At 46.7% G+C, this 21,156-nt stretch overlaps 1 protein-coding gene across 2 annotated transcripts in view; it reads right to left on the bottom strand.

Moving 5' to 3' along the window:
* Positions 1–491: 491 nt before the first annotated feature.
* IPO9 (importin 9) overlaps positions 492–21,156 on the bottom strand; it is a 47,023-nt gene continuing 26,358 nt past the window's right edge. The window contains exons 13-24 of one of the 2 annotated variants that reach the window (XM_068541892.1): positions 20,795–20,934; positions 18,392–18,551; positions 8,183–8,409; positions 6,096–6,244; positions 5,468–5,638; positions 4,629–4,904; positions 4,353–4,519; positions 3,668–3,801; positions 2,499–2,621; positions 2,031–2,135; positions 1,773–1,849; positions 492–1,447 (exon numbers count right to left, since the gene is read on the bottom strand). In XM_068541892.1, coding sequence (XP_068397993.1) covers positions 1,337–1,447; positions 1,773–1,849; positions 2,031–2,135; positions 2,499–2,621; positions 3,668–3,801; positions 4,353–4,519; positions 4,629–4,904; positions 5,468–5,638; positions 6,096–6,244; positions 8,183–8,409; positions 18,392–18,551; positions 20,795–20,934 — 1,840 coding nt within the window. In that variant the 3' untranslated portion in view covers positions 492–1,336. The remainder of the gene's footprint in view (positions 1,448–1,772; positions 1,850–2,030; positions 2,136–2,498; positions 2,622–3,667; positions 3,802–4,352; positions 4,520–4,628; positions 4,905–5,467; positions 5,639–6,095; positions 6,245–8,182; positions 8,410–18,391; positions 18,552–20,794; positions 20,935–21,156) is intronic. The other variant, XM_068541893.1, reaches the window with a different exon arrangement.

Genomic DNA, 21,156 nt, shown 5'->3' with positions numbered 1-21,156 from the left:
CGGGAACACACACACACCACCCCGCTCCCAGGCTTTCCACTGCAGGTGGGGGGCAGTGACCAGCAGGGACACCTAGTGGCAACAAGTCCCCAGGCTCCCAAGGCAGCCCCGCAGAATCAATGCCCATGGGGGGGTGGTCTTTCCTTGAGATAGTTAAATTCAGTTTATATTCTATTTCCCGCTGTGAGACCACCACCCTAAAGGAATACTCTGCAGCTATTAAAAATGGGGCGCTGGGTGTGGGCAGTACCAAAAAAGGGGCTGCCGGGCTAATTCACCTTCCTCCTCCTGATTTCTTATCCTCATTCACTTTTGAACCCACCACAGACAATTCCCAACTAGGAGAATCAATCATTTCCTCTAGGTCAGCTAAAACACACAACGGTGTCTACTACACAGCTCTACCTAAGCCTTTCCCCCTCATTTTAATTTTCCTTCTAGAAGGAACAGAAGGAAGAGGTGCTGAGACACCTTATACCATGCAGACTAAATTCATTTGTAAAGATTACTTTACTCTCCTAGAAAAATACACATTGCAAATTTGAGGGCTACAACTTACCCACCTTAGAGAATTCCTGAGGGAGAGGGGGAGCCTCTGAATATCAGACGGTGTGGGGATGTGTGTGAGAGGCATGTTAAATATGGTTGGGTCAGGTGGACTTTTTAAAAAAATCTGTTCTTCCCTCATTTTTTTTTTTTTTTTTTCTAAAAAAGGAAAAACAAATTGCCATCTGTCTGGCTTATCCCGTGTGCGTGCATGTATACAGAGGAACAGCGTCGGGGAGGGGCTGTGTCATGCAACGAGGCAAAACCAAGACGACCTCCTTCGACGGGGAGTCTCAGTGTCGCAGGAGGAATGGGGGGGCCCTGGCGCCGCTTCCCCTCGCTCCTACGAGACCCAGCGCGTCTGCGGCGCGGGGCAGAAAACACCATTCTCGCCCGAGGGTATTCCTATCTGAACACGTCAGACGTCCTGCGAAAGGAAACAGGTCCACTTTAGAATATGAACGGTCGTGACTTCCGGTGCTCCTCAGGTGAGGCCGAATAATCCATGAACACATAACCCTTCCGGGCACCATGATTCTGGCCCGGCCAGCAGAGGACTCTAGGAGCAGAGGCGGGCACAGCTGGGGACAAGAAGGTTCCAGAGACGGGCTGCTTCAGGGTGCTTTGGGAAATGTCCTTTGTCCCAGCATTCCTAGGTGATGGCACTGGTGAGCCTGGTCTGTACTGCCAGTGTCACTCTGCAGAGGCCGCTCCAGGCTGAGAAGAAAGTGCATCTCAAGGCCAGTGAGGGCTGCAGAACGGTGTGCGGCGGGGCAGGAGGAGGACCGTTTCAGATGCCAATGGTCTGCAGAACCCGCCTCTCGTGGTCGTTGAGGTGGCCTGAGAACACCACGTAGCAGGGCTGCTGAGCAAACTGGCAGAGGAAGTCCGTGAGGTACGCCTGGAGGAACGGAGGAGGGAGGTGTCCCTGAGGGCGGGAACCTTCACACTCGTGCCAGTGCCCCGAGGGATGGGCTCTAGGGAAGGTTCAACCCAGAGACTGAATCCCACAGGGACTTCCCAAGACCACACCTGGCAATCCACCCCTAGGACTTGCAACGACACAGCCCCAGGAAGCTGGATTCCAACACGGGGCAGGGGTAGGAAGCCCCGGGGTGCAAAGTCCCCGCCCTCCCCAAGCCCGGCCCACCGGGCAAGACGAGGTCAGCCAGGAATGGTGCTCAAGCCACTGCTGCTTGCGAGACGCCGTCTCTGGACACCCTCACCTGCAGATCGACCTGATAGAGAGGATCCTTCAGGGCGTCAGGGTCGTCTTCCTCGTCATCCTCGTAGTAGTCCTCCTCTGGAGAGACACCAAGCCAGGGAGGGTCAGGGCACGGGCCCCGGGGGGCAGGCAGCGCCCACATGGCTGAGGTCAAGGGGTACAAAAGCCCAAGGCACGTCCCTCGTGGGCCCACCGCTCGCCCTTTCCTGGGCGCCCCGTTCTGGGTACCAGTGTGCGCAGGGCTGGCCTCGACGCTCACCGTATTTACTTGTGGCAAGAATATCGGACAAGAGTTGGCCCGCTAGGCCGTCCTCCTCCTCGTCGTCGTCCTCGTCCTGGTCCTCCCACATGTCACTGGAGTCATCTGCATGGGGCCGAGAAGCAGCTGGAGCACACGCATGCATCTCCCTCCCACAGCCAGACCGGCCAGGACACAAAAGCCCCGTGGGTTTCTGCGCTGCGGCCCCATGGGCCCCAGCGGTAAGAGGACCAGGCCAGATCCCCCACTAAGTCTGAATGGAAAAACTAAGCGTGCTGGTGGGGAGAGAACAGGCCGAGAGGCTCTTCAGAACAATCAGAGCCGGAAGGGCTGGCCTCCTGGCCACCCCCGAGGTGCTGCAGGCAGACCCTGGAGATCAGTCTGGGCCGTGGGGACTCAGCACACCCAGCCAGCGATCTGCAAGCCCGGGGCCTGGCTGCTAGTTCAGTCTCCAGGGAGTGCGGGCACCTTGGCTCCACTCTGCAGGGGCGGCCTGGCGGGCGGCGTTGGCCTCCATGACGTTGGACAGCTCGTTGATGATCAGCTTCAGGATCTTGACCAGCAAGGGGATGTTTGTCCAGCGCTCAGGGTCTGGGAGGGAAAGAGGAGGCTCCACGTCCGACTGTCCCTGGGCCGCTCCCCCCGCAAGGGAGCCCTAGCTCACCAGGCACAGCGCACCGCCCCCTGGCTCTCCACTGGCCAGACCACACCCAGCCCTGAGGCACGACGGAAAATTAAATAACTTCATTCTGTGCCACGTTACAGGAGTTTAGAAGTCAGGAGAGATGAGAGACTTCAGGGACTAAGGGAGGACAGGTTTTGCCAGTAAAAAAAGCCTGGAAACCAGGGACCTGCATAGGGTGGAGCACTCCAGGCCCTGGGACTTGCAGTTTCGAGAAGCAGCACAGGTGAGTGTAAACCTGCAGTTAAAGAAGGCAGCTCTAGGGCTTCCCTGGTGGCGCAGCGGTTAAGAATCCGCCTGCCAATGCAGGGGACACGGGTTCGAGCCCTGGTCCGGGAAGATCCCGCGTGCCGCGGAGCAACTAATAAGCCCGTGCGCCACAACTACTGAGGCTGCGCTCTAGAGCCCGCGCTCCGCAATGAGAAGCCACCTCGATGAGAAGCCCGCGCAGCCCGCGACCAGAGAAAGCCTGCGTGCAGCAACGAAGACCCGGTGCAGAAAAAATAAGTTAATTAAAAAAAAAAAAAAAATGGTTAAGATGGTAAATTAAAAAAAAAAAAAAAAAAAAAAAAAAGGCAGCTCTGCACTCTGCCCACACGTCAGCGGAGTCATGGGCCAAAGGCAATCAGACAGAAAGAGGCTAGAAGTGGGCATCCAAGGCCCAGGATGAAGCTGGATGCTGGGGGGGTCCGTGCACCTGGGACTCCTGTCCACTTTCAGCAGCAGCAGCAGGACCCACACGCTCCGCTCCACTGTCTACCCGGGGTTTTCTGCCGCTTGCTTCTTATCAAGCCCATCACTAACAGTCACGTCTTAACCGCCTCCCAGCCCGGCGGTCCCGAGCCTCGGGGGCGGGGGCGGGGGCGGGGGCGGGGTGTGCGTGCGTGCGTGCGTGCGCGCGCGCGTGCGTGCGCGCGTGCGTGCGCGTGCGCGCGAGGGGAGCAGCGTCACCCACTCTTGGCCGACTTGGAGCGGGTGCGGGTGCCCTCGTCCAGGCCGTAGATCTCCTCCCCCTTCACGCGGATGTCCTGCAGCCGCTTGTCATCCGCGTTGATGCCGTGCTGGAGCAGCTTACACAGCGCCACGGAGCTGGCGAGGAAGAGCCAGAAAGGGCCGATCAGCTGCCCCCTCGGAGTTCGCTCCAAGGAGACAAGCAGTTACGTCCCGACACTTGGAGGGTGAAAGTGCTTTCACAGCTAATCAGGGGACAGAAGAGAGTTCGGCTGAAAAGGGGATGTCGTGTTCCTAAGGACGGTCGGATGAGAGCTGTCCTTGAACAGAGCCGGAGTGGGTGAGCAGCACCACGATGTCCGCGCCAGGAGGAGTGTGGGGTGATGAGACGCCGTGCATAAAGTCCAGGATGAAAAGTTAGAAAGCTGGGTTTATGAAGAAGAGGCAGCCGCCAGCAGCACCTGGCTGGGCGAAGGTGCGGGCAGGGGAGGGTCTCTAGCCAGCAGAGATCAAAAGCACACGCTCCACCTGCGACGACTCTCTTTTGGGAATTTCAAGACGGCAGCTACTTGAATATACAGTTTAGCCAGAAAGAAACAGAGGCAAAAGGAATGCAACGGGCAGCTGGGTACGTCAAGTCAAGTCAGGGAAAGAGGCAGAAGGCCCAGAGGAGGAGGAGGAGGCCCCACCTGACTTTGCCCTCGTACTGCCCGTAGAAGAGGTGCTGCCGGCTGGTCCACTCGGCCATCACGAACTCCAGGGCAGGCTTGCCGGTGGGCCCCGGGAGGCTGCACAGGAACTCCAGGAGGGGCTCCAGCTGGGTGTGCACCAGGTGGGCGAACACCATGATCAGGGACTGGGGGGACAGGAGGACGCCGGCTTCAGGGACTCAGGCAGCCGGGCAGGAGACAGAGGGCCGCGTGGCCGCTTCCTCGCCGGCGTCTCTGGGGCTGGGGCCGTCTTACCTGCATGACGCTGAGCGTCTCCGCCTGCTGCATCTTGCTGAGGATGGCACGGAGAATCTGGTCCAGGTTCTCCCCCAGCTCCCGCCCCGCCTTGGAGATGAGGGTGGACACGAGGCGGCCCACGAAGGCGGCAGTGAACTCGGAGGTGCGGGGGTCCAGGAGCTGGCTCACCACCTGCATCACGTACCACAGCCCATTGTGGCCCTGCTCGTCGTGCCACTGGGCCACCTGCTCCAGCGTCACCGACACGTAGGCCCGCAGGCACTCACCACCATTCTGCGAGACAAGGGAGGGGACCAGGTCAGCCGCGGGCACACAAGCCCTCCGTCTGCAGGGTCTGGGGGGCTCATTCCGCTGGAGTTGGGGCCGCGCCGTTGCAGACACAGGCGCGCACCACCCTGTCTCTGCTGTGCCGCATCGGCTAGCTCAGAAACGCGCGCTTCTCATCAAAGGGAGAATGGACACGCAAACGGAGTTTCAACCGTAAAGCTCTACCTCTGGTACTGAGAAAACAGAGCTAAGACACAGCGGTAACTGGGGGGACTGCAGGTCTCTGTGAGAATAAAGCAGACCTCACACCAACCACGCTGCCTACAGATTTCCAAAGGCTGACCCCTTTGCTGACTTCATTAGTCTGTACGTCTACAATCTCTTCTGCCGCCGCAGCGCCCCCACACAGATAGTAGGACGGCTGGCACTCACACCTTTGAGACGCACAGAACGTCTTGGTTTTAGCAGTCGGAACCCTTCCTGGGTCCTCTGGGTAAATACAGATTTGAGGGGTTTCTATCTCAAAGACAGGAAATGGCGTCCCGCTTCTCAGCCTGCTGCACACGCACCGCGGCTTGGACGCCGGCGTGGTGACACCTGCACGGAGATACCTGCATGGTGGCGTTGTCGTCTGTGTGGAGGGTGCACTGGGCCACAGCAGGGAAAGCCTGGCAGATAAGCAGCTGGGAGAGGGGGGGCTTCGTGTTCCGCACGACCGTGGTCAGGATGTCAATGGCCGTCTGCAGGAGAGAAGTCAGGCTTGCCTCTGGGGTGGGCGGAGGGGGCCCAACAACAAGATCCTTACTGTGCGGAGCCCACCCACCAACCCAGAGACACTCATAATGAAAGGCACGTTTCTGGAAGAAGAAGACAGCAGAGGGTGCTCTCAAGTCTCCTGGCGGCAGCTCACCACTTGAGAAGCCATGGGGGTGGGCGGGCACAGAGGGTGACTGGACAGCCAGGGACAGTGTCATCACGGGACTGTCCAATCACCGAGGGCACCTTGGGAACAAGAGCTCCCTTCTGAAAGCCTCGAGAACCGCCCACTGTCCTTGTGGGTGAAGTAGCCCAGGAACATCACCCCGTGAACATATCACGCTGCTGGTCGGCCTCCGCGGGGTGGGATCGCGGGGGGCTCGTGCAGGGCTCGCTCGCGCTCTCTCATCCCCACCCCGGCCCCGTTAACGACTGCCGTACCGCACAGAGCCCCGCAGGGATCTTGTCTGCTGGTGCCTGCATGATGCTGACGAGGGTGGGAATCAGCCTCATCTGCATGGGGCCCTGGCAGGCTTCAATCTGGGACAGCTCCTTGAAGATGTCCTGAGCCAGCGAGGCGACCACAGGATCTGAAGTGGAGAAGGCAACACGAGTTCCCCCGCCTGGTGGTCTGTGTGTGCTTCTGCCTTAATGCTGCCTGTTGTTTGGCCCTAACCGAAGTGAACAACTTCCGCTTTGTTTTTTTTTTTTTTTTTTTTTAGAAATTTCATGTAATGTCTGAAACATTTACATTAACATATTTCCATACAAATAACCCAAAGAAAGTTTAGTATTAGTTGTTTTGTGTTTGTTTGTTTGTTTTTTTATACAGCAGGTTCTTACTAGTCATCAATTTTATACACATCAGTGTATACATGTCAATCCCAATCTCCCAATTCAGCACACCACCATCCCCACCCCACCGCGGTTCTCCCCCCTTGGTGTCCACACGTTTACAACTTCTGCTTTGATTACACATCACTGACCCGGAACCTACTGGGGCCACCTGAGTAACCGGAAAAGCAGGGAGAGCTGCTAGCTGTCTGGGAGACAGCATGTGTGTGATCTCATGAAGTCAGGGACGAGTCAGCAACAGCTATTCCTAAAACAAAACCTGCCTCTTTTTCTGGGACAAATCTTTAACGTCTGTATTCTTGTGAAACTTGGACTGATTATGAAAACAAATGCTTAAGGGGAAAAAAAGCCCCCACTGACACTTTGTTAAGAAGACATCAGTCTCGGAAACTGCCCAAGTACTGACTCTTCCCAGGTTCCCACGTGTCGACGAGGACCACGTACATCTCCTGGGGGTGGGCACCATGCACAAGAACTCGCAAAGCCATTGGAGGGCAAAAGGTAAAAAAGCCTTCCAAAAGCAGAGCCTCGTGAAGAAATGCAACTTCAGCTCGACCTGCTTTATGTAAGAAAAATATATAAGAAAAATATAAATGCCCTCCTCTATCTAGCATGAGACAACGTATGCAGTGTGCAGGGCACTAAGACACACGTTAAAAGTTCACTGCAGCGTTGTCCATAATAGACAAGAACTGTAAACAACCCAGAGGTCCATGAACAGCATGGGTAAATAAATGATGGTATTTATGGAATAAACACTATGTGACGGGCGGAGAGAATGAGGACTATCTAAGACTGCAGTGTGGAACCCTCCTTAGGACACATTTTTAAGTGAAAAAGCGAATTGAATAAAATGTTCAGTACAACATCATGTTACATAACCAACCCCCTTCCAAGCTTCAATACTCGCTCTTCAGATACAAATGTCCTCAATATTTCTAACACACACTCACTGCAGAAAAACTTAAAATGCAGGAAAGTATTAAAGGAAAAAACACACCTGTAATTCCACCCCCTAGAGATAACTACCCTTAACATTTTGATGCATTTTCTTCTGGTGTTTTTTCTATATACATATCCACACATACATCCTTTTCTAAAGCAAAACCAAAACTTGGGGTTATATTCTACGCCTTTTGGAAAACAATCTATTCACTTACAAGGTGAGCGCTTCCTCATGGCTTTAACAATTCCTTTGAGGTTGGATTATTAACGGCTGCAAAGCATTCCATTTTATGGATATAATTAATTAACCTCTTATTATTTCCAAATTTTTGCTACTATAAAGAACATGCGATGAACACCTTATTCATAAACCTTTGCATGTATCTCCTTCTTCACTTTTCCTTTTCTAGTTATAGTTCTAGGCCTCTTCTTTTAGGAAGCTTTTGATTTAGTTGCTCAATTCCCTTACTTTACTGTCAAAGTCCTGAATTATACGTCTTGCTGGTTAGCTTTCTTCGTTATCTTTCTTCCCAGTTCTTACTAGACAATGAGAGTTACAGGCATAGGTTCTCTGCTGTTTAGTGCTGCTGGATCTATATAGCACGACCCTACTCTCGCAAATTCAAAGTCACATTCTTTGCTTCTAATGCTAAGACCATCAGACCCAGGGAAGCGCTCACGCGACCCCGCCCCCCCCACCCCACCCCCGCAACCTGCCTCGCGCATACCGTTACTGTACTTTAGGAAGATGGCGATGGTGAAGGGGCAGATTTTGCTCTCCATGCTTGCTGTGAACTCTGGGTCTACCGTACAAACGATGCACAGGGTCTCCATCACCAGGTTGAGGACCTCTGAGCTGAACTGAGCCGCCAGGTGAATTAAGCCATCCAGGATACTGGGGAGGAAGGGCTGAAGCACGTGGGTGCTCTCCGAGACTTTCAGCTGGTCACAATAACTGGAGAGCAAGAAATAAGCAAGAACTACTCACCAGCAGGTACCTCAATTCCTGGTTTTTCCAATCAGCATTACGTGTTACAGCATTTACAAGTGAAGCTTTATGAAGCTACTACTTCTAGAGCTCATTAAGTTTTTACATCTTTCTGTGGCTTTTTGTTTAGAACTATCACCACCACCATTTCTATGTTTTCTAATTTATTTCTGCTTTGGTCTTTGTTATTTCCTTTAAAATTTCTTTCATCCCTCTATTTCGTTTTGAAGCAAATCCCAGTCATGGTTGCATCCAAATTATTAAGATATTAAGTCAAATGACTTATGATTCCTCAGACTATTGTTTTAGTCACATTCCTAAGATATATATATATATATATATAATTTTCCAAACAGTGTTTTTAAATCTTTTCCAATACAACTGTTAATTTAGTAGGAGACTATTATTTAACTTTCATGTTATAAAGATTTTATACTTTTTGGAGTTTTTTTGCATCCTAAGATGAGATCAATGTATATAAACATTTTACACATACTTACAAAATTGGTGTACTATTTGCAGGGTTTAAAAGTTTGTTTTCAAAACAGAAACAGACTCACTGACGTAAGAGTACGAATTTATGGTTACGGGGGGGTGGGAGGGAGGGATAGACTGGGAGTTTGGGATTGACATGTACACGTGGCTATATTTAAAATAGATAACCAACAAGGACCTACTGTATAGCACAGGGAACTCTGCTCAATACTCTTTAATAACCAAGATGGGAAAAGAATTTGAAAAAGAATAGATACATGTATACGTATAAATGAATCACTTTGCTGTACACCTGAAACCAACACAACGTTGTTAATCAACTATACTCCAATATAAAATAAAAATTTAAAAATTTAAAAAAAGGAAATTTTATTTCTTAAAAAAAAGTTTGTTTTCTATACATAGTTCTACCTTATTTGCCTCTTATTCAATCAATAAATATTTACTGGGTGCTGCTTACCATGTCCAATGGGATACAATTATTAAAAATATATCATCTAAGTCTTTACTTTTATTATTTTCAGAACGGTAATAGAAGTCAATAAAAACATTGTTTCTCTATGTTAAAAGAACCTAGTGCAGAAACAAGGCCCCCCGACCCCAGATTCACAATAAATGGTTTTTCTTAACTTAATTTTTAAGTGTCTTACAACCATATTATTTGTGTCAGCTGCTGGGTTCAAAGATCCACAGTGACTAGTAAACCTGTGGGCTTAGATCTCAGATTTGTTCAGATTCTTTGTTTTTTGGTCCATAACATCGATCTCAGATTTGTTCAGATTCTTTGTTTTTTGGTCCATAACATCTTTTTTTTTTAGCCACACTGCGCGGCTTGCGGGATCTTAGTTCCCCAACCAGGGATCGAACCCGGGCCCTCGGCAGTGAAAGCGCCAATAACTGCTGGATTGTCAGGGAGTTCCTCATCTATAACATCTCTATGTTCAATGCCACCGTGCTCTAATCTAACTCCTCCTTAAGAGCTGGCTCAGCGTCTGGCTGTGAGCAGCTCTTGGCTCGTCAGACTAGGTTCTGCATCCATCGCCACTGGGACTGAGTGGTGCCCTACCTCTTCCCGCTGCTTCTCATTCTAAGGGTTTACAGAGTCTGGGAGACCACAGAGTGCATCATCTGGCCAGATCATATGGGATCTTCCATGCCATGCTAAGGAGGTTAGACTTTATCCTGGAAGTCAGTGTATATCAAAGTTTTTTTTTTTTTTACAAATTACTCCTAACACCTAATCTCTTCTTTGCCCTACCCCACAGTCTTCAGGGAAAACCGACATCCCAGGAAAATGCTCTATATTTATCCTGTGGCCTCATGGACCATCTGGTATACTCTGACTTTCTTCCGGGTACCTGTATCCCAGAGTTCGAAGAGCACAACCAGAGCCATGAGTTTTAATTTTCAGGCACAAGAAGCTGAGCACACGAGCCAGGGCAGCCACAGTGGGAGAGGGAGGAAGGGAGGAGAGGCGAAGGAACCAAGCCCTGGCAGAGAGCTGGCATCTCTGGGAGTACAGACCTCTATCTTTAGGTATAAGATCTAAAGGTACAAGATCTGTACTTTTACTATAACAGGGACTACAGGTAGGGTAGGCCTGGAGGGGGTAAACAGTAAGCTCAGTAGTGGATGTGTTAGTTTTCAGGTGCTTGTAAGATACCCATCCTGGTATAGACAGTAAGCACATACATTAATTTGGAGCTCTGGAGAGAGGCTGGCATAAATATGATTAGAGAAATGAGACACAAGTGGAAGTATCTGTCAATCAATATCTTGTTTCAGAAATGTGTTTAAGGCAGTTTGCAATAATACATACACTACGACATGAATGAATATATTAAAACTGGGGTAAAAGAGAGAAAAGCCAAGGTGGTATGATGACCAGGAAAGGGTTGCTGGTGACATGAGAATGAGCAGTTTCGGTGACGTGATGAGAATATAAGCCAGACTGAAACTGGCTGGAAAACTGAAGAGGGAAATGGCCAAATGGAGAATCCTGGCTGTGAAAGAAAGCACAGCTAGCACCCCTTCACAGGAAGCTCTTAACCTGGGGTCCACTCTTCCACACATGATGTAAAATTTTATAAACAGGTATGAGTGTCCATTTCTTTGCTGTGCACGTTCATGGCTTTTGTCACTTTTCCAGAGACAGCTGTTACACCTTTCCAGAAAACCAATGCCCATGTAGCCAGAGAATTGAAAACTATTAAACAAAAGAGAGTTCTCTTCACATATTTTTTCTGATTATAAGAGTAGTATAAAATTTAAGCAAACTTTAAGTTTCTTTAAATTTAAATTCTTCTCAGCTTTACTGCGGCGTGACCGACCTATAAAATGGTTAGCTATGTACACTGTGGTGACTGGACGGACATGCACAGCGTGAAAGGTTTCCCACATCCAGGTCACTGACACGTCCATCATCTCAGATTTACCTTCTTCTGGGTGAGAACACTAATTTCTGCGTCCCGTTACATGATGCAGTCACCATATCTCACGTTAGATCCTCAGCCCTTGGTCATCTGACCGACGACAGCGTGTACCCTTTTATCAATCTCTCCATGTTCCCCACCCTCAGCAACCTCCTTCCTGCTCTCCTTTACAAAGGGTTGGGCTTTTTAAAAGGTTCCACATGTAAGTGATACCATGCAGCATTTGTCTTCCTCTGTGTGGCTTATTTCACTCAGCACCATGCCCTCAAGGTCCATCCAAGCTGCTGCAAATGGCAGGCTTTCCCTCTTTCTCGCAGCTGAGTTATATTATGGTCCACTGAATACTCACACATCTCCTTCATCCACTCATCCACCGATGCACACTCAGGTTGTTTCCACGTCTCAGCCACTGTGAATAATGCTGCGATAAACACAGGAGTGCAGACACCTCTTCGAGATCTTGTTTTCATTGCCTTTGGATATATACCCAGAAACGGGACTGCTGGATCAAATGGTAGTTCTATTTTTAAATTTTTTTAGGACCCTCCATACTGTTTTCCAGTGGCTGCACCAATTTACATTCCCACCAGCAGTGCACAAGGGCTCCCTTTTCTCCACACCCTCACCAACCTTGTTATTTCTTGTCTTTTTTTTTTTAATAATTTTTTTTAACTGTTAATTTTATTTATTTATTTATTTATTTATTTATTTATTTATTTATTTATTTATGGCTGTGTTGGGTCTTCGTTTCTGTGCGAGGGCTTTCTCTAGTTGTGGCAAGCGGGGGCCACTCTTCATCGCGGTGCGTGGGCCTCTCACTATCGCGGCCTCTCTTGTTGCGGAGCACAGGCTCCAGACGCGCAGGCTCAGCAGTTGTGGCTCACGGGCCGAGTTGCTCCGCGGCATGTGGGATCTTCCCAGACCAGGGCTTGAACCCATGTCCCCTTCATTAGCAGGCAGATTCTCAACCACTGCGCCACCAGGGAAGTCCCATATTTCTTGTCTTTTTGATGATAGCCATTCTAACAAGTCTGAGGTGGTAGCTCATTGTGGTTTTGATTCGCATTTTCCTGATAACTAGTGATGTTGAGCGCTCTTTCATGTACCTGTTGGCTATCTGTATGTCTTCTTTAGAAAAAGTGTCTATTCAAGTCCTCTGCCATTGTTAAAAATCAGATTATTTGCTATTGAGTTGTATGAGTTTTTCATATATTTTGCATATTAACTGCTTATCAGATAAATGGTTTGCAAATATTTTCTCCCATTCAGTAGGCTGCCTTTTCATTTGGCTGATGGTTTCCTTTGCTGTGCTTTTTTAGTTTGATGTAGTCCCACTTGTGTACTTTTGCTTTTGTTGCCAAATACAAAAAATCATTGCCAAGACAAATGTCAAGGAGTTTAACTTTTATGTTTTCCTCCAGGAGTCTTATGGTTTCAGGTCTTAGGTTCAAGTCTTTAGTTTATTTTTAGTTGACCTAAGCATACGGTGTAAGATAAGGGTCCAGTTTTTCGAACACCATTTATTGAAGAGACTGTCCTTCCCCCACTGTATATTCTTGGCTCCTCTGTCATAAAATAATTGACCATATAAGTGTGGGTTTATAGCTGGGCTCTCTGCTCCACTGATCTCTGTGTCTGTTTTTATGCCAGTACCTCACTGTTTTGATTACTGTAGCTTTGTAACATAGTTTAAAATCAGGAAGTGTGATGCCTCCAGCTTTTTCTTTCTCAAGATTGCTTTGGCTATTCAGGGTCTCTTGTGATTCCACACAAATGTTAGAATTGTTTGTTCTTCTATGAAAAATGCCACTGGAATTTTGATGGGGTTGCACTGAATCTGTACATTGCTTTGGGTAGTTTGGACATTTGAAAAATATTCATTATTCCAATCCATGAACATGAAACATCTTTCTATTTGTGTCTTCTTCAATCTTTCATCGACGTCTTATAGTTTTCTGTGTACAGATCTTTCACCATCTTGGTTAAATTTATGCTTAGGCATTTTATTGTTTTTGATGCAATTGTACAGGAGATTGTTTTTTAAATTTCTCTTTGTGATAGTTCATTATTTCTTCTTTTCTTTTCTAATTGCTCTGGCTGGGACTTCCAGTACTATGTTGAATAGGAGTGGTAAGAGTGGGTACCCTTACCTTGTTCTTCATCTTAAGAGAAAAAGCTTTCAGCCTTTCACTGTTGAATATGATGTTAGCTGGGGGGGGGGGGGGTTGTCATATATGGCCTTTATTGTGTTGGGATATGTTCCTTCTATACACTTTGTTGAAAGTTTTTGTCATGAATGGGTATTGAATTTTGTCAAATGCTTTTTCTGCATCTATTAAGATACTCATGTGATTTTTTATTTTTCGCTCTATTAATTGGTGTATGACATTTATTAATTTATGTATGTTGAACCATCCTTGCATCCCAGGGATAGATCCCACTTGATCGTGGTGTGTGATCCTTTTACTGTGTTGTTGAATTCAGTTTGCTAGTATTGTGTTGAGAATCTCTGCGTCTATATTCATCAGGCATACTGGCCTGTAGTTTTCTTTTCCTGTAGTGTCCTTGTATGGCTTTGTTATCAGGGAATGCTGGCCGAGTAAAATTAGTTTGGAAATGTTCCCTCCTCTTCAATTTTTTGGAAAGAGTTTGAGAAGGACTGGTATTAATTCTTCTTTAAATGTTTGTAGAACTTACCAGTGAAACCATCTGGTCCTGGGCTTTTCTCTTACGGGAGGTTTTTGATTACTGACTCACTCTCCTTGTTAGTTATTGGTCTGTTCAGATTTTCAATTTTCTTTATGATTCAGTTTTGTTAGGCTGCATGTTTCTAGGAATTTATGCATTTCTTTTAGGTTATCCAATTTGTTGGCATATACCGGTTCACAGTCGTCTCTTATGAACCTTTGTCTTTCTGTGTTATCAGTTGTAAAGTTTCCCCTCTCATTACTGATTCTGTACTTGAGTCTTCTCTCTCTTCTTTTCAGTCTAGCTAAAGTCTGTCAATTTTGTTTATCTTTTCAAAAAACCAGCTCTTAGTCTCACTAAATTTTTCTAATATTTTTCTGCTCTTTATTTTATTTATTGCTGCTCTCATCTTCCTACTGCTACCTTTGGGCTTAGTTTGTTCTCTAATTCCTGAGGTATAAAGTTAGGTTGTTTGAGAGCTTTCTTTTTTCTTAAGGTAGGTGTTTTTAATCTATAAACTTCCTTCTTAAAACTCCTTTTGCTGCATCCCATACGTTTTGGTATTTGTATTTTCCATTTTCGTGTGTTTTAGGGTATCTTTATCATTTTTAAAAATTAATTTATTATTTATTTTTGGCTGCGTTGGGTCTTCATTGCTGTGCGTGGCCTTTCTCTAGTTGCGGTGAGCAGGGGCTTCATTGCGGTGCGCGGGCTTCTCACTGCGGTGGCTTCTCTTGTTGTGGAGCACAGGCTCTAGGTGCACAGGCTTCAGTAGTTGTGGCACGCGGGCTCTAGAGTACAAGTTCAGTAGTTGTGGCTCACGGGCCCAGCTGCTCCGCGGCATGTGGGATCTTCCCAGACCAGGGCTCGAACCCGTGCCCCCTGCATCGGCAGGCAGACTCTCAACCGCTGCGCCACCAGGGAAGTCCCTCAGAATATTCTTAGATCTCTCTTTTGAGTTCTTTGATCCACGGGTTGTTTAGAAGTGTGCTGTTTAATTTCCATATATTTGTGATTTTTCCAGTTTTCCTACTGTAACGGATTTCTAGTTTCCTCTCAACGTGATCAGAAAAGATACTTGGTATTATTTTAATGTTAAATTCACTAAAACCTGCTTCATGACTTATCCTGGAGAACGCTCCATGCATGCTTGGGAAGGAAGTATGTTCTGCTGCTGTTGGATGCAATGCTCTGTATGTCTGTTGGGTCCATTTGGTTGAAAGTATAGTTTAAGTCCAATGTTTCCCTATCGATTTTCTGTTTGGATGAGCATATCCATTGTTGAGGGTGGGGTATAAATCTCCTGCTATTATTGTACTGTTGTCTATTTCTCCTTTCAGATATTGATATTTGCTTAATATATTTAGGTGCTCCGATGGCAGGTGCACATATATCTATAATTGTTGTATCTTCCTGATGAATTAACCCCCTTATCATATAATGCCCTTTGTTTCTTGTTACAGCTTTTGAATTAAAGTACTTTGTCTGATAAAAGTACAGATACCCTCACTCTCTTTTGGTTTCTACATACACAGAATATCTTTTTCCATCCCTTTACTTTGAGCCTATGTGTGTACTAAAACCTATAGTCTCTTTTAGGCAGCATATAGTTGGGTCTTCTTTTTCAATCCATTCAGCTACTTTGACTTTTAATTGGAGAATTTAATCCATTTATATTTAAAGTAATTTTTGATAAGTAAGCCCATTTTATTAACTGCCATTTTATTAATTGTTTTCTGGCTCTTCTGTAGTTCCCTGTTCCCCTGACCTTTCTCTCTGGCTGTCTTCCTTTGTGAATGGTGATCTTCCATGGTGGAATGCTTTGACTCCTTTCTCTTTATCTTTTGTGCATCTATCATAGATTTTTGCTTTGTGGCTACCATAAGACATTTTATAGATATGATAGTCTATTTCACACTGACAACTTAACTTTGACTGCATACAAAAATTCTACCCCTTTATTCTCTTCCTTTCATGTTTCTGATGTCACGATTTAACTCCTTTTATACTGTGTATTCATAATAATAATCACAAAGTATTTAGCTAGTTATTTTTCAACACTTTCATCCTTTAACCTTTATACTAGAGTTAGGTGGTTAACACACCACCGTATTACAGTATCAGAGTATTCCGAATCGATTATATACTTACCTGTATCAGTGTGTCATATATTTTCACATTATTAATTAGCATCCTTTCATTTCAACTTGAAGAACTCCTCTTAGCATTTCTTGTAAGGCAGGTCTAGTGGTGAAGAACCCCTTCAGCTTTGTTGTCTGGGAAAGTCTTTATCTTGTCTTCAGTTCTGAAGGACAACTTTCCTAGCTAAAGCACTCTTGGTTGGCAGTTTTTTCTTTCAGCACCTAGAATATACCATCCCACTGTCTCCTGTCCTGCAAAGTTTCTGCTGAGAAATCTGTTGCTAGCCTTATGGGAGTTCCCTTGCATGAGAGAAAAGTTTTTTCCTCTTGCTGCTTTGAAAATTCCCTCTTTGTCTTTGATTTTAGATAGTTTTTACTACATTTTGTCTTGGAGAAGATCACCCTGGATTGAAATTTTGGGGTGATATATTAGCTTTATAACCAGGAGGTACAAATCTCTCCTCAGATTTGGGAAGTTCTCAGCCATTATTTCTTTAAAAAGCTTTTCGCCCCTTCTCCCTCTCTTCTCCTGGGACTCCAATAATTCGTAGACGGCTTCTCCTAAAGATACCCCACAGTTCACGTTTTCTTCCTTCTTTTTCATTCTTTATTCTCTATCCTCCTCTGACTGGATGATTTTGAAGGTTCTGTCTTCTATTTCACAGGCTTTTTCTTCTGCCTGATCCATTCTGCTACTGATGCTCTCTACTGCATTTTTCCATTTCATTCTCTGTATCCTTCAGCTCCAGAATTTGTTTGGTTCTTTTTTATGATTTCTCTCTTTGTTGAACTTCTCATTTTGTCTGTGAGTTGTTTTTCTAATTTCATGGAATTGTCTTTCTGTGTTTTCTTGTAGCTCATTGAGCTCCTTAAAATGGCTGTTTTGAAATTCTTTATAAGATAAATCACAGATCTCCACGTCTTTGGGGTTGGTTACTGGAACGTTATTGTGTTTCTTTTGTGATGTCATGCTTCCTTGGTTTTTCATATTCCTTTATGTCTTGCACTGCTGTCTTCACTTCTGAAGTAGCAGTCACCTCCTCCAGGCTTTACTGACTGACCTCTTCCAAGTGTCCAATCTTGGATTTTGTTTTGCTCCAGTGGTGTGCTAGAACTTCTCCACTGGGCTTTGGACTTCAACAAAGGCTCTCTCATCTGTGGGTAACTGTCTCAGTCAGTGTTCTCCAGGAGGTCCTGGACCACGTCAAGATCCACAGCTGGGACCGAGGTCTGTGTTTCTATTATCTGACATACAGGTGGGTGAGATTCCCCCTTGGTGTACAGTGCCGATGACAGAACCAAAACCAAATGGGGCTGTAGCCGGGACTATGGTCGGCAAGTCAGTGGCTGGGATGTGGGCTTGTCTTCTCAAAACAGCTCTCCTTGTCCTTAGATGGCACTGAGTTTGACAATCTCCTTGCTTGGACAGATGTCAAATTGTTGTTGTGGGAGGGATAAGAGCGAGGGACATCTTACTCAGACATCTTGCTGACACGCCCCCCCGCAGCAATGCTTTCTAAAGACATATAGTAATGCCAACCCCTCAATCTCTGCTTCAAAAGGTAAGGAGGTAGCGCAGGCAGGTGGAAGGTGAACTCTGCGTTTTTAGGGTTTCAAGCAATTCTTAGGATTCAACTGAGACTCTTAAGTTTGGACTTGAAAATACTCCTGAAAACATCAATACTCCCTGTGGTCTGAGAAGGAATATAAATAAAGGACTAATAGAGCCACTAGTACACTAGCTGTGACAAAGAGAAGTAAAATTGGGAAAAAATAAGCAGTGTTTCCAGGCTACATTATCCCAAATTTGGTTTCCAATACAGAGGCAATCAATCAACCAAATGACTCTAAGCCTGCTTCTATGACCCGCTGCTGTGCGACCCTAGGCAAGTTAGTTATCTCTCGGAGCCTCAGGTTCTGCTTCTCTGTAAGACAGGGAGTTGGTCTAGATGATTCCAGAGCTGGAGTGAATTGAAAAGGAACGAGGAGTAAAAGGGAACAGGATGTATCCGGGACTGACAGAAGCCTTGTTTCTGGTATGGTTTCTTTCCCTGTCCTTCCAACATCCATTCTGCAGGAGGTCTTCAGAAATTTCCAAGCAACATAGTCCACTGGACAACTGCTGTTTGGGACTTCTACCCTGAGCAACTTTCTCTTAAAACTGTTTCCGTTGTCCTAAGGTGGTGTACTCACCCCCAGATGGCTCTCACTGCAGAAATTCGAACTGATGGGGGTTGTGTCTCATGAAGACCACTAACTGTTGCCTGAAGAAACTGCTGGATCAATTCAGGGGACATAGCAACAGTGAACCGACTGGCAGCCCAAAGGGCCCGGCCCAAGAGGAAAGGAGACACTGGGAGGAAGAGAGAGCAGTTAGGGGCTGGACAATACAAGTTTCTGCTACTGCCCACCCTCCTCCCCACCTCTATTCCTCAGTTTGTTGCAGTAACTGAATACCACCAAACATACATAACGTAATGGAGAGAAAAAGCATGATCTTGAAAGATAAAAGCAAATGTATGACCTATGGCACAGAATCATTTCCCTAGTTTCAGTTTTCACTATTTGCAAAGTACATTTTGAATATTCCTAGACTACAAAGCCCCCCACCCTTGTTCCCACCACAGCTCTCACCACCCCTTACCGCACTGCTAGTCAGTCCTCTAGATGGCTTCTCCGCTGCCAGTTTTTTCCTACTCTTGGACCACTATTGGAATACTATAAATTATAGCTCTGTCATGCTTTTATTTAAAATGTCAACGAATTCCATAGCCTACCCAATAAAGCCCATCTAAATTCGCACGGCATTCAAGGACCTCTCAGATCAGTGACTCTAGCATTACCTCTGATTTCCCTTTGTGCCTTCCAAACTCAGGCACACACCCCTCCCTAGGAAGTCAACATCTGACTTTGCCATTTCTGTGCTTTGTCTATAAGCCAACACACTCACCTCTCCTTGCGTTATCTAACCGATCTCTTGGGCTGAAGTAATCCTAACTATCTCTGCCACGTTAAGCCCATGTCCTTATGAGCTTTCTAACATGATACAAGTATATTTTTTGACATTCTAGGCACTGGTGTAAGGATTACTACCCCCTGCCTGTTATAAGATGCTTGAGGACAGAGACTATATTCAGCTGTCATAGGGCTTAACTCAGTTACCTGTACAATAAACATTTAGTTGATAGGACCTATTCAACAGAACCTAGCAAACGGTGCCAAATAATTACATACTAATTCATATAATGGAGAGTACCATCCAGGAACGCCTGGAAGTCCCAAAAGTTAAAACTCTTTTCATAGCAATACCAAGACATTATTTGTCTTTTATCATTCTCATTCCTACTCGAGTATACAGTAGAATTTTCCAGAGGTTACTGATGTGTGACACCATGGCTCTGACAGCTAATGGAACGTATGCTTGCATTTCTTATATTTTGAAAGCTTCTCAAGTTTTAATTTCTAATATGTTAAATACTGCTACACGTCACTCACAAAAAAATCTCCTTGGGATCACTGATAATTTTTAAAAGCGTAAAGGGGTCCTGAGACCAAAAAGTTTGAGAATGGCTTGTACAGAAAAGCTGTGCTAGGGCAAGTTCTACAAAAAATACGCTAGTGGGTTTGAGAAATTCCAACACTGTCATTCAACACGTGGTTATAATATGTCCATTAGGTGCCAGGCACTGTGGGGCAAAAGGATATATTAGACATGGCTTGTACTCAAATATTTTACATTCTAGTAGAAGAAAACATATTTGTCAACCACAACATAAAGCAGCACGTGGTAAACGCAGAATAAATAGGAACATGCTCAGCGGGTCCTGAGCTCTGGATGCTCAACCATTTTAATTCTGTGACTCCGGCCTGAGATGCCCTATAACAGCTGGCCTAAGGAGAAGTGGAGAACATTTTCCAATGGTTTGAGCTACCCAGAGGGCATCCTATGGAGAGGAAGCAGTGAGCGGACTGACACGGCATCGACGACGCGGGGGCCCCATGACTTAAGTACTCAGGGAGGAAGCAGAGACAGCACTGGGGGCTCTGAGGGTGAGAACAAGGCACGGAGAGCGTCACGCAGAGACAACGCCACCTCTCAGCCGCTGCCCTGCGGTGCTGAGAAATCAGGCCCACGTGGTCGAGGCTACTTCTTAAGGCTAGTAGCGAGCGTGGACACGAGAACGGACACTTCAACCACGTAGACAGAAGAGCCTGAGAAAACTGACAAGAAGCACACAGAAAGGATGAACCATACACAGGCTGCCTGAGGGCGTGGGGACTTGGCAATGGCAGAGTTTGCACCAGAGCTCTCAAGGCAGAGCAGCCAGACCTGCACTCTATTCAGACTCCAGGAAACATCCGGGACTTGAGCGCTGATCGGGACAACAGGGTGAGAGAGCAGCGTGGAAGAACCATGAACAAGGCAATCCTAGCCTCTCAGGTGGTGAAGCCTGAGTCAAGGTCTCTGGGCAGTTTAGAGGTTCAGACGAGCTCAAGCTCTAGGGTGGAAGAAGAACGTTCACCCCGAGGTTTACCTGCCTAAGTGAACAACAGAACTGAGCTGATGGTGGGCCTAAGCGTGGTGCCGAAACCTACCTGAGAGGTTGAGGTCTGCAAGGACAACGTTGGTCAGGAAGCCATGCATGTCGAAGGGGATCCTGCCATTCTTCACGCTGTCGCTGATGATGGACTTCACCGAGCCGAGGGCCAACATGCATGCCTCGTGGATCTTCCACCTGCCAAAGGGACACCGCAGCCTGGTCACACAAACCCACGGCCAAAGAGACAGACGCTTGAGGGAAGCCAATTCAGGAAAGGGCATTTCAGCACAGCCTGACCCCAAAGTGCACTGAGCTGCTCTTCCGATCTAAACCTATAACTGAAAACAGTGTAATTTAATAACAACAGGTTTTTCTAATTAAAAACAAAGCAAAAGTCCTTCCTTTCAAACCTTTTTA

The sequence above is a fragment of the Eschrichtius robustus genome, chromosome 3, assembly GCF_028021215.1.
Source record: "Eschrichtius robustus isolate mEscRob2 chromosome 3, mEscRob2.pri, whole genome shotgun sequence".
NCBI lineage: Eukaryota > Metazoa > Chordata > Mammalia > Artiodactyla > Eschrichtiidae > Eschrichtius > Eschrichtius robustus.
This window is presented reverse-complemented; position numbering and strand designations above follow the sequence as displayed.